Source organism: Bactrocera dorsalis, chromosome 4 (genome assembly GCF_023373825.1).
Source record: "Bactrocera dorsalis isolate Fly_Bdor chromosome 4, ASM2337382v1, whole genome shotgun sequence".
NCBI classification, from domain to species: domain Eukaryota; kingdom Metazoa; phylum Arthropoda; class Insecta; order Diptera; family Tephritidae; genus Bactrocera; species Bactrocera dorsalis.
The window spans coordinates 31,375,053-31,387,317 of record NC_064306.1 but is presented as its reverse complement, the minus strand read 5'-3'; the positions used below and the strand labels follow the sequence as shown (position 1 = coordinate 31,387,317).

At 38.3% G+C, this 12,265-nt stretch overlaps 3 protein-coding genes across 8 annotated transcripts in view; 2 read left to right on the top strand and 1 right to left on the bottom strand.

The window, feature by feature from the left end:
- Positions 1 to 12,265, bottom strand: part of LOC105224091 (balbiani ring protein 3) — a 387,939-nt gene that overhangs the window by 212,072 nt on the left and 163,602 nt on the right. The gene's annotated exons all lie outside the window — the stretch shown is intronic.
- Positions 123 to 12,265, top strand: part of LOC125778525 (odorant receptor 7a-like) — a 63,056-nt gene continuing 50,913 nt past the window's right edge. Inside the window, exon 1 of one of the 3 annotated variants that reach the window (XM_049456811.1) lies at positions 123 to 177. The gene's annotated coding sequence lies outside the window, so the exon portion shown is untranslated. The other 2 variants (XM_049456807.1, XM_049456812.1) reach the window with 2 other exon arrangements.
- Positions 222 to 10,597, top strand: LOC125778524 (odorant receptor 43b-like). 4 transcript variants are annotated; one of them, XM_049456803.1, is made up of 4 exons: positions 222 to 624; positions 881 to 1,659; positions 9,879 to 10,236; positions 10,318 to 10,597. In XM_049456803.1, exons 1-4 carry the CDS (start codon positions 622 to 624, stop codon positions 10,396 to 10,398), a joined length of 1,221 nt encoding a protein of 406 aa, XP_049312760.1. In that variant the 5' UTR covers positions 222 to 621; the 3' UTR covers positions 10,399 to 10,597. The 4 variants fall into 4 exon arrangements, with proteins under 4 accessions (XP_049312760.1, XP_049312759.1, XP_049312758.1 ...); XM_049456802.1 differs by lacking the exons at positions 222 to 624; positions 9,879 to 10,236; positions 10,318 to 10,597 and adding exons at positions 1,728 to 2,085; positions 2,166 to 2,346 and having other exon boundaries at positions 815 to 1,659; XM_049456801.1 differs by lacking the exon at positions 222 to 624 and having other exon boundaries at positions 825 to 1,659.

The window sequence follows — 12,265 nt, the reverse complement described above, 5'->3', positions numbered from 1 at the left end:
TTACGGTGTTACGTATGTAAATACAACAATTTTAATTATATATAGTAGTCCTGTTATGGTGATATTGCTTAGCGCACTTTTGGTCTATTAAATCGGACCAATCATTCATAAGGCACATGAAATGAAAACGAAATGTCAGAAGGTTGTTAAAGTCAAGCTGTTTAGACGTTTCCTCAAGTAATTTAGTAGTGAAATTTATTATTAGTGCGATTTTGTATATAAACCAAAGGCTAATGATTTGTGAAAGTTCAAAATAAGTTTGAAAATATTCCAAATTCTCGTCGTGAAGGAACCAGCAATACTTAATGTGCTAAAGACAATATTAATCCGATTACATCCATTAAGTGGTTGCGTCCACTCTCAAGCCAGAAAAATCGCGTTTTTTGTGATTGTTTTGAAGAGGAATTTAATTTGACATACCGAATTTAATAAACTTTCATAATCAGCGATTAATTTTGAAATATTATTAATTCTCTTGGTCCCGTTGTCGATCTAAAAGAGGACCTCCGAAAGAAGGTCTTTATCAGCGAGTAAGAATTTTCTGTTTGAAAAAATCTCAAATCCAACAACCAGAAACAAAAATATTACTACTATAAAAGAATACAAAATAGTTAGAGGTCGATGGTAGGTATTCAAGCTCAATGGTTTTTCCGAGAACACATTAAATTATATTTACTTTGCAACTGAACAAACTTTGTTGCATATGCACAGATCGTTTATAAAATGATATCCAGTCCTCTTTGCATACGCCCCTGCTGCTGCTTCTTATGCTTCTAGGGTTCCTTTCTCGTATCTATTACAGAATATGTACATTCATACATACATATGTATATGTAAAACTATTCTTTTATCCTTCTTATGTGGTAATTGCAAAGCACAGCTTTCGCGGAATATGCGTTCATTCTTCGACCTCTATTATGGACGCGGTAGTGAAGAATTCGAGACAAATGAATCGTTTCAGTTAATACTTTGGTGCTGGGCACTAATTGGCGTCAAACCATGGAAACCCTATGGATTATTTCGATCATTGCAAATGGCGTTCTGCTGGATTTGTCTGCTAATGTGTCCGTTCACTTGCATTGTCGGCTTCATTCAAGTATCAAAGCAAACGTCATCAATGACCGTTATACTTACTACTCTACAAACGACACTCCAATCGGTGTCTCTACCTTTGAAGGCGCTCGTTACGGCATTTTACTTAGATCGTCTACGTAGTGTTGAACCGATTTTCAAAACTTTGGACGGACGCTATCAGAATCCACAGTCACGTTTCGCAATAACGAACAACGTTATCCAATCGACACACTTGTTCGTAACTCTTGTCGTTTCATATTTCACTTATGGCACCATTTCTTGGCTATCATCAGCTTTTACGCACACTCAACCTCTAAACATATGGTTGCCATTTTTTCACTGGATTCCACATCCGACCATACACTTTTGGCTTCATTTTGTCATAGAGGTGGTTTATTTACACTATTTACTGATCGTTCAATGCATGAACGATCTATATCCGGCTGTTTACATCAAAGCCTTACGTACACATATTACTTTGCTTGCGGACCGCGTCAGCAGATTGGGCGAGAATCCGGAACTCACCGACGAGGATAATTATCAAGAATTAAGTGATTGCGTACGCTCACATCAGGAATTATTGCAGTAAGAATTACCTTCATATGCTAAGCATTGATCATGCATAAACTTGTAATTTCTCCATCCACCAACAGAATCTCAAGGGCTGTCGGCTCTGTGATCTCCATCACACTCTTTATACAGTTCACAATAGCCGCCACTGTGCTCTGTGTTTGCATGCTCAATCTTTTTTTATTTGCCGACGCGAGTCATCGGGTAATTACGATTGTCTATTACCTTTGTGTGCTGTCGCAAACCTCACTCACTTGCTATCAGGCATCGATGCTCGAGTTGGACTGCGAAAAGTTGCCCGATGCGATCTTCCATTGCCATTGGTGGGATATGGATAAACGTTCTCGTCGTCTGTTGATCTATTTTATGCATCGCGCTCAGCAGGAAATCTCTTTTGTAGCTGTTAAATTTTTTAAAATTAATTTGGGCACTAATTTGTCGGTAAGTCGTGGGATAAGGGTGGGCAAACACTCTCACATGTTTATACGAGAGAAATTATTTCAGTTTCTTTTTCTTTCAAGATCGCCAAATTCTCATTTTCTTTATATACCTTCATGAACCAAATGGGCGTTGGCGAGAATATAAAGCATCAATTGGATTAAAGAAGCGAAGATATAATGATTTTAGTCAAAAGTGTTGTCTAAGCTGGGATAAGTGCAGTTTTATTAATTTGATGTTATTTAACACAGTATATTTTTGAAGATTGAAGAACAAAATAATCAGGAAATGAATAAGTTTATTTTTCCGAAAATTAGGGACTCTTTCATTTCTTTTTCAATGGAACCGGTCATAAACTGGCAGTTGGTAAACCAAATCATCATCATCGCCTGTGTTAAAAACGGTGGTGTTACAATCAGCCAACTCAGAATTTTATCGTAAAGTTTGTCACATTTGATGGTACATATGTATACTTCGAACATTTTGACATACGAGCGCTATTTGTATTGTTGACAGTAATTTAAATTGTTTCTAGGCAAAGAAATAAAACGTGGACCCCAGTTCCTATAGTAAAATATCGTTCAAAGTGTGCCCAAAAAATAAGGTGACATTTAAATTTAAACTGCGCGCGTCGAAGGATTTGGAGAATTATTTTTTTTTTAGGTTGGTAGTCACATTTATGTCAAATTTCATGTCAAAATATACATTAGTGTTTGAGATACGTGTCGTTTTGTGAGCTGCTAAAAGTGAGTTTTTCGTTTTTTGTGATGTCGAAATTTGTTGAGCAAAGAATTTGCATTAAATTTTGTTTACGGGTTTACCAATTTTCTGCTGCGGATACGTTGAGGATGGTGTAGAAAGCCTTTTGTGATGAGGCTATGTCTAAAAAAAATGCTTACAAGTGGTATAAGTGAGTTCCAAGCCGGCGTGTTGCGTGTCGTGGCGTGTTGAAGACGAAGAGCGACCATCAACCTCAACCGACGAAGCTCACGTTCAACAAATCAAAGATTTGGTGTTGAAAAACCGTCGATTAACAATTAGAGACCTTTCTGATGAAGTTGGCATATCGAAAGGCTCAGCCAATACCATTTTGAAGGATGTTTTGGGCCTCAGGCGCTTCAAATCTCGACTGGTACCGAAAACATTGAATTTTTTGGAAAACGCGTCGCGTTGAAGTGTGTGAAACGATGCTTTTCGACTACCAGGGTGTCATGAAATGCATTATAACTGGCGATGAGACTTGGATCTATGCTTACGACCCCGAAACGTGTCAAAAGAGAGCCGAGACAAAAAAAATTGCGCCAAAGTCGCACAAAAATCAAGGTTATGTTGACTGTTTTCTTCGATTATCGTGGTGTTGTGCATTATGAATTCCTTCCAACCGGTGAAGTTGTCAACAAGGAATATTATTTGAACGTTATGCGTCGTTTAGGTAACGCTATCCGCCTAAAAAGGTCGGAATTGTGGAAAGACAATTCTTGGTTTTTATACCACGATAATGCACCATCCCATACTGCCCTCGTAATTCGTGATCATTTTGCCAAAAACTCAACCCATATCGTTCCGCAACCACCGTATTCATTCTGGCTGTTCACCAAGCTCAAAAGACCGCTCCGGGGCCACCGTTTTTATACGATAGAGGAGATTCAAGCCGCAGCGAAGACTGAACTGAAGGCCATCCCGGAAAGTGACTACAACCAGTGTTTCGAAGATTGGAAAAGCCGTTGGCATAAGTGCATTGCATCAGGAGGGGATTACTTTGAATTGATTTGGAAGAATAAATAAAGAATTTTCAAAATAAATACACCCGAACTTTGCTCTTGCTTACTTGTTATCTTTTAGCTCTTAGCCAACCTTACGCAAATCGATGACCATCAGATCCCAATAAATTAAATTTGGGTTCATCGGCAAAAATTACAGAATCACAAAATTCCTTATCACGGTAGATATACTCGTTGAAATATGGTAAACGTGGCGTAATATTTCTCTTCCATAATTGTGAAAAATCGGGTAAAATTAAGTAGTTTCGTTGGAGGGTGGAGCTTTGCAATGCCAGCTGCCTTCAACTATTGGGTGTTAGCTACAACGGATATTTTGGGTGTTACTTGATACTGCGAGCGACTTTACTTTCATCCTGGCGAGCAAAGTTTGGTGAAATATTCACGAAGAATCTATGCAGTATGCGACGTGGCGTTATCGCGGTGCACAACCCAAGAGTTTTGGGCCAATTTTTACAAAAGGCTGACGCATAAAACTCAAATAATATTCCCTGTTGACAGTTTTTTCAGTCGGAAGAACCTCGGAGTACACCACATATCGATAATCGAAGAAAACTGTGTTTGTGTCGGCTTCGATTCACCTTTACCGCGATCTTCGATAGAATGTATTGCTATTAAGGGATCAGTGGGGTAATCTTTTTTAAATTTTTGTTTCATTTACTGTTCCCTTATACACTTAAAATTAATGTAGAACTCCACTTTACCATTGGAATGTTTTGTATGGAGCAGGCGTAGCCGATTAGGGGTATGTCAATTTTTCAACATTTATGTTTTGTATGCTTTTTCAGTACCTCAAACTTTAAACCCGTTTTTCTCAAAATACACTTTTTTAAACTGACAGACATGATTCCGGTCCAACTACTCAACCGCTTTGCTTAATTTTTTTATTTAATATTCACAAAACGCCTGGCTATCGTCCCTACTAGATTCATAATTTTTTATAATTTATTCAGTTTCTACTTGTCAAAAAAAAAAAAAAGGGGAAAAATTAAAAAAAAAAACCTTAATTACTCTTATGTATCAACATCTTTTCATGCTTCTAGTAGGGACAATAACCGTTCACGTACTTCTTAAGAATAAATTGAATTTTTGTGATAATCCAAACATGAGAAATCGTGTCCGCCAGTGAAAAAACGCATTTCATTCACCCAGCCATTTCTCCGACAGATGTCATCAAAAAATTCCGAAAAAATGTGTTTATACACTCCACGATATACTTCATGATATGTGAAAAAAGTTCTATTGTAGAATAAAAATTTCTATGGAAAAAATTACAAAAAACAGGCCAGATTACCCTACTGACCCCTTAAGGAGAAAGCTTCTCTCCTTTCTTGCTGGGATGCATGTTTTCGTTTGCGTATTTTGCCAATTATTTACATATGTATATTTGCGATTTATTAAATTAATTGCCCACATGTTGTCACAATATTAAGAAAATTAATTTATCCCCATTATTTATTAACTTTTTAATATAGCACATTTTTCAAGTTCAAGGAAGTAACCACATCCTCAGTTCAGGTCAGCAATTTTAAAATCGATGGATTGAATAATGAATGATGAAATAGAAAAAGTATACTTTTATATCGTTCTCTGTTATGTTCTCGAAGTTGGCTTATTTTTGGAAAGTTCGAACAAAGAAGGTTCTGTAAAATGTACATAAATGAAAATATTCGCTGAAAATTCAAGAGCGTCGCAAAGAACTTTTTTCGCGGTGAATACTTTATCAAATAACATTATTTGAAATCACACTTCTAATAATAAATAAATAATTTTCATTAAAGCGTATGCCACTTGAATACTTTAGCACCTCTCTTCTGCCAGTTCGGCAAATATTTAATACAATTTCGCAATTAAATCAAGGTGTTACATACACATATAAAATTTTAATTATACATAGTCCTGTTATAGTAATATTACTTGGCATTCTTTTCGCGACAAATCATTTATAAGGGCATATGAAATGAAAACGAAGTGTCAGAAGGTTTTCTGAGTCAAGCTGTTTAGACGTTTACTCAAGTAATTTTGTAGTGCAATTTATTATTAGTGCTATTCTGTACATAAACCACGAAGTTTGAAAAGATTCCAAATTCTCGTCGTAAAAGAACCAGCAATATTAATACGATTGCATCCATTAAGGGGTTATCTCCACTTGCAAGCTAAAAAAATTGCGTTTTTTGTGATTTTTTTGAAGGGGCATTTATTTTAATGTTAATTAAAAAATGTGCATTGCCGAATTTAATAAACTCTATTAATTTTAACATTTGTAATATTAATAATTACCTACGACCTAAAGGAGGATCTCCGCAAGAAGTTCTAGCCGCGAAGAAGATTTTTCTGCTAGAAATAATTTTAAATCCAAAAACAAAAAATATTACTACTATAGAAGAATACAGTTGTGATAGCAGGGCTAGTAAATTTTTTGATTCTCGGCCAAATAGCGGCTTGCCAAAAAACCGTTTTTGTGAAAAACTTTCATTTTAGAGTGGCTTAAAAAGTCGAATTACTATTCTAATTCTTACGTGCGAAAATTGCGATTCGATCGGTTCAGGAAAAAGTGCGTTTCAGGTTGCGTCGGCGGCTGGTTTTCATGATTTCTATTTGCTTGAAAGTGCTTCTTGCGCGAACAACTGTTGTTTACTTTCGGATTCATACGTGTGAATTCTCGATTCATCACCTGTCACTATGCCATAGACGTGTTTCGAAGTACCGCTATGGTATTATTTTTAACTTTTAACTTAACTTAGCATATCGAATATTAAAGGCAAAATAATTTGTGTATTTTAACTGGTTAATACCTTTCGAATTATAAATTGTTGAAATTGCCTAGAAGAAGGCGGATGGAAACATCTTTGTCGTCGATATTCGTCATAATATAAATGAAGCCAAATTTTCGAAACGAATAGGGGTTCTTATTATTAGCTTTCTTCTTCTGCTTTACTGGCGTAGATACCGCATACACGGTTAAAGCCGAGTTAACAACGGCGCGACAGTCGTTTCTTCTTTTCACTACATGGCGCCATTTGGAAATTCCAAGCGAAGCCAGGTCCTTCCCCACCTCCTTTAGAAAGAGTGGAGGTCTTCCTCTTCCTCTGCTTCCCCCCGGCGGATATTGCGTCGAATACTTTTAGAGCTGGAGTGTTTTCGTCCATACGTACGACATGAGCTAGCCAGCGCAGCTGCTGTCTCTTAATTCGCTGAACTACAGGTATATTAATGTCGCCGTTTATCTCATACAGCTCACCGTTCCATCGAATGCGATATTCGCCGTGGGCAAGGCGCAAAGGACCATAAATCTTTCGCAGAACTTTTCTCTCGAAAACTCGTAACGTCGACTCATCACCATGTAGCAGGACGGGAATAATGAGTGACTTATAGAGCTTGGCTTTTGTTCGCCAAGAGAGGACTTTACTTCTCAATTGCCTACTCAGTCCGAAATAGCACCCGTTGACAAGAGTTGTTCTGCGATGGATTTCGAGTTTGACATTGCTGTCGGCCAGCTTGTCAAGCTCTTCATACTCACGGCCTCTTTCTTTTTCTGTCTGCAAATGCGTTTCGCTTTCCTCTTAAACTCTCGGTATCTATCCTATCCCGCAAGTGTTGTGGTCGATCGCAACGTTGCGAGGTAGGCAGTCTGTTTTCTCTCGGCTGCGATACGGCACTCCTCGTCGTATCAGCTGTTCTTTTGCATTTTCTGAAAACCAATGATTTCGGTTGCAGCTGTATGTAAGGAGTTTGAAATGCCGTTCCACAGTTCCCTTATACCGAGTAGTTGATAAGTGCTCTCAGAGAGCAGGAGTGTAAGTAGAGTAGAAAATCGTTCGAGTATCTGTTGTAATTGCAGCTTTTCGACTTCGAACCTTCCTTATGTTTATTGACGTGCGTTTTTTGCTGCACAGAGGCAGGTGCGTATCTTGGCTGCAGCCAAATAGTGATCCGAGTCGAAGTTAGCCCTCGAAGCTTACGCACGTCTAAAACACTGGAGACGTGTCTTCCGTCTATCATAACATGATCCATCTGGTTGATGGCTTTTCGGTACAGAGACAGCCAGGTAGATTGGTAAATTTTTCTATCCTTGAATCTAGTACTACAGGTAACCATATTTTGGAACCCGGCGAAGTTGATCAGCCGCAACCCATTTGGGAATGTTTCCTCGTGGAGGCTGAATTTACCGACTGTTGTGCCAAATTTACCTTCCTTGCCCACCCTGACGTTAAAGTCGCCAAGCACGATTTTAACATCAGGGCGGGGGCAGCTATCATAGGTGCGCTCCAAGCGCCCTTTCGCACCACGATTCCCACGCCTTATTTGCGTTTTTTTTTATATGTCCACTGTGGTAAATGCCACAAGGACCTACTCGCCTCAGTCTTTATCCTGTGCATCGCATTTCTTGGACGCCGATGATGTCAGCCTTCACTCTCCTGAAGACATCAACCAGCTGGGCAGCGGAACCTTCCCAATTGAGGAACCGTATATTCCAGGTGCATGCCTTAAATTGTTATCCATAATCGTCGTTAAAATGGGGACCTTTTGTCGGAGGCTCAAGCACAAAGCTTTTTAATTGGAGGCAGTTTTTTACGAGGCGGATCCCAAACCCAGCACACAACCCTGTGGAGGAGATGTTTCGCGTTCTCAATTTAGCTCGGCTTCAAGCGGATTTTCTTTGACTACCCAAAGGATACTTGGTCTATGTAGGATCATATGCAAAAGAACCATCTCTGGCCGATTCCAAGTGAATGGCAATCAGAGAACTTTCCTCACTTGCGTGAACTTCTACACGTGACTCCATGCTCCTCGGAAGGGTTATAAGAAGAGAAAATATCCCTCTAATAAGAGTCTATACCGACTATGTAGGCCCTATTGTTTGAGAAATCATCACAATCTGAGCTGAGATAAATAAATTCAAGGTTAGGTAGAGATCGAAGGTAGGCAGTCAAGCTCAATGGTTTTACCGAGAACAAATTAACAATATAGTCCTGTTCAGTTTTTTAGGCTACAAAAGGGATGAGAAAGATATAAATAGTTAGTGCTGCCAACGTGCATTTTTTTATTGTTTAATCAAATGCGTATTTAAGAAATGATATCCAGTCCTCTTTGCGTACGCTCCTGCTGCAGCTTGTTACCCTTATAGGGTATCTTTCTCGTATTTATTTCAGAATATCTGTAAAACGATTTTTTTAACTTTTTTATGTGGTGATTGCAGAGCACAGCTTACGCGGTAGTGAAGAATTCGAAACAAATGAATCGATTTAGTTAATACTTTGGTGCTGGGCACTAATTGGCGTAAAACCATTGAAACCCTATGGATTCTTTCGATTTTTACAAATGGCGTTCTGCTGGTTTTGTCTGTTTATGGGCCCTGTGATTTTCACTGTCGGCTTCATTCAAGTAACAAAGCAAACGTCATCTATGACCGTTATACTTACCACTCTGCAAGGGTCACTCAATTCGCTGGGTCTACCGCTGAAGGCATTCGTTACAGTCTTTTACTTAGATCGTCTACGTAGTGTCGAACCGATATACAAAAGTTTGGATGCACGCTATCAGAATCCACAGGCACGTTTCGCAATAAGGAACAACGTTATCCAATCGACACACTTGTTCGTAACTCTTGTCGTTTCATATTTCACTTATGGCACCATTTCTTGGCTATCATCAGCTTTTACGCACACTCAAACCGCGAACATATGGTTGCCATTTGTTGACTGGATTCCACATCCGACCATACACTTTTGGCTTCATTTTGTCATAGAGGTGGTTTATTTACACTATTTACTGATCGCTCAATGCATGAACGATCTATATCCGGCTCTTTACATCAAAGCCTTACGTACACATATTATTCTGCTTGCGGACCGCGTCAGCAGGTTGGGCGAGAATCCGGAACTCACCGACGAGGATAATTATCAAGAATTAAGTGATTGCGTGCGCTCGCATCAGGAATTATTGAAGTAAGAATTACCTTTATGTGCTAAGCATTGATCATGCTTACAAGTTTATAATTTTTCCATCCACCAACAGAATCTCAAGGGCTGTCGGCTCTGTGATCTCCATCACACTCTTTATACAGTTCACAATAGCCGCCACTGTGCTCTGTGTTTGCATGCTCAATCTTTTTTTATTTGCCGACGCGAGTCATCGGGTAATTACGATTGTCTATTACCTTTGTGTGCTGTCGCAAACCTCACTCACTTGCTATCAGGCATCGATGCTCGAGTTGGACTGCGAAAAGTTGCCCGATGCGATCTTCCATTGCCATTGGTGGGATATGGATAAACGTTCTCGTCGTCTGTTGATCTATTTTTTGCATAGCGCTCAGAAGGAAATCTCTTTTGTAGCTGTTAAGTTTTTTAAAATTAATTTGGGTACTAATTTGTCGGTAAGTCGTGGCATGAGAGTGGACAAAACATTCTCACAAATATATAAGAGAGAAATTATTTCACTTGCTTTTTCTTTGAAGATCGCCAAATTCTCATTTTCTTTATATACCTTCATGAATCAAGTGGGCGTTGGACAGGATGTGAAGCATGAATTCGATTAAGGAATCGAAGATATAATAATTTTCATCAAAAGTGTTGTCTAAGCTGAGATTATTGTAGTTTTATTAATTTGATGTTACTTATTTTAAGCTAATATCAAGCTATTCGTTGTGCTTATCGTTGTTAAACACTACTTGTATTTATTTTTGAAGAATAAAATAATCAGAATCTATGGTTTGCATTAGGTCAGACCATTACCGTAATTTACAGTGTTTGCCTATCCAAGTTTTTTAACAGTAATTTAAAATATTCTTCTCCATCGAAAATGGAATGATAGATTCAAAGATAACTTCATTAAATTATTAGATGTAGAGCTTCTTCAAGGACCAGTGTTTATCACAAGTATGGTGAATTCAATCGAGGTCGTAGAAGGTCGTCCAAATTTTTGTTCCAGAAACTATTGATGCTGTGCGCGGTATTACAAGATCGTCATGTGGTCTATTGTGAAAATGAGACAATTATAGGCATCAGTAAGACTGGCATACATTAAATAATACATGAAAATTTGATTGTTGCTTTTTTTTTGGAAAAACTTAACATGTCGCAACCATACTAGTCGAAGACGGATCACTCTTAACTACGCTAAGCGAGCTCTTACATATCGAGAAAAGCAACTGAATTTCTGAGAACTTAAAAAACCGATTGGATAAGTAATCTGCCGTATACTTTTGACTTTGCACCGCATTAATTCTTTTTATTCTCGTTCTTCTTTTATTGCTCTGAAGAGGCGGTTGTTGCATTCAAAATACATGTTTTGGAGATACCTCAATCAGAGTGGCAAAAGTGCTTCGAGAATTCTCTCAAACGTATGAGAAAGTGTATATGTATAAAGATCGTAATGTAGAATATTTATAAAAAAATAAAGCGATTTTCGATGACTTATATTTGTTTTTGTTCTCTAATCCCGAATTATAAAAAGCAACCGGGCCATAGCGGAATCGCAGGAAATTGCAAAGCAGTTCAAGCAAAGGCACCCTTCGGCTGGTCGGTGCTTCCGTATCCTCTTATGTTCTACTACTAGATAGTTTGGCTTCGCGGAAGCTTGGCCAGCACTGGGCCACCATAGATTTGTAAGATTTGTACTCAGCAAATTTGGTTGTTGTAGCTTCAGTGGTTTAGGCGATATACTCGTATACATTAAACTTGTTAAAGGGCCCATTTTTTCAAAAAATTTTTTCCACAGATGCCCCTTCCTACTGCGATCCTCGATACCAAATTACAGCATTATATCTAAATTTAGTGCCTAGATACGACTTTTTATGCGTTTTCGGTTAATGGCGATTTGTGGGCGTGGTGGTGGTCCGAGTACGAATGGACGTGGACGTTACGTAATATTTTTCTTCCATGATTGTGGCTTGTACCATATGTGCTCTGAAATCGGGTGAAATTAAGAAGTTCCTAACAGTTTGAGGGTGGTGTTTTGCAATCCCAGCTTCCTCCAACTTCTGGATTTTAGTGACAGCGGATATTTTGTGTGTTCCTTGATACTCCGACTTTGCACATTTCTTTCGGCATTCCGCTACCATAAAAGTCGTTTCGGAGCCCATCCATGTCAAACAAACAAATATGCTTGTACATATGTACTCGTATAATGTAATCGACTGTTCGTTTTTCGAATTGGTAATATGAAATCGGTACTGAACTAACCCTGCCGCCGCGATAACTACTTGTGTAATAGTTATTTTCGATATTCCACTTGACTTTATTTCGAACATAAAAATATATGGGGAATTTTGCTATGTAATTGCAATAATGATTAAAAACCAATACATTAAAGAAACTCGTTAAAAAATTTGATATGGGGTCTTTATTTTCTGAGGTGAGTAAAGTAAGTGAAGTTAGACTAAGATTTTGACAGTGTATTCCGTC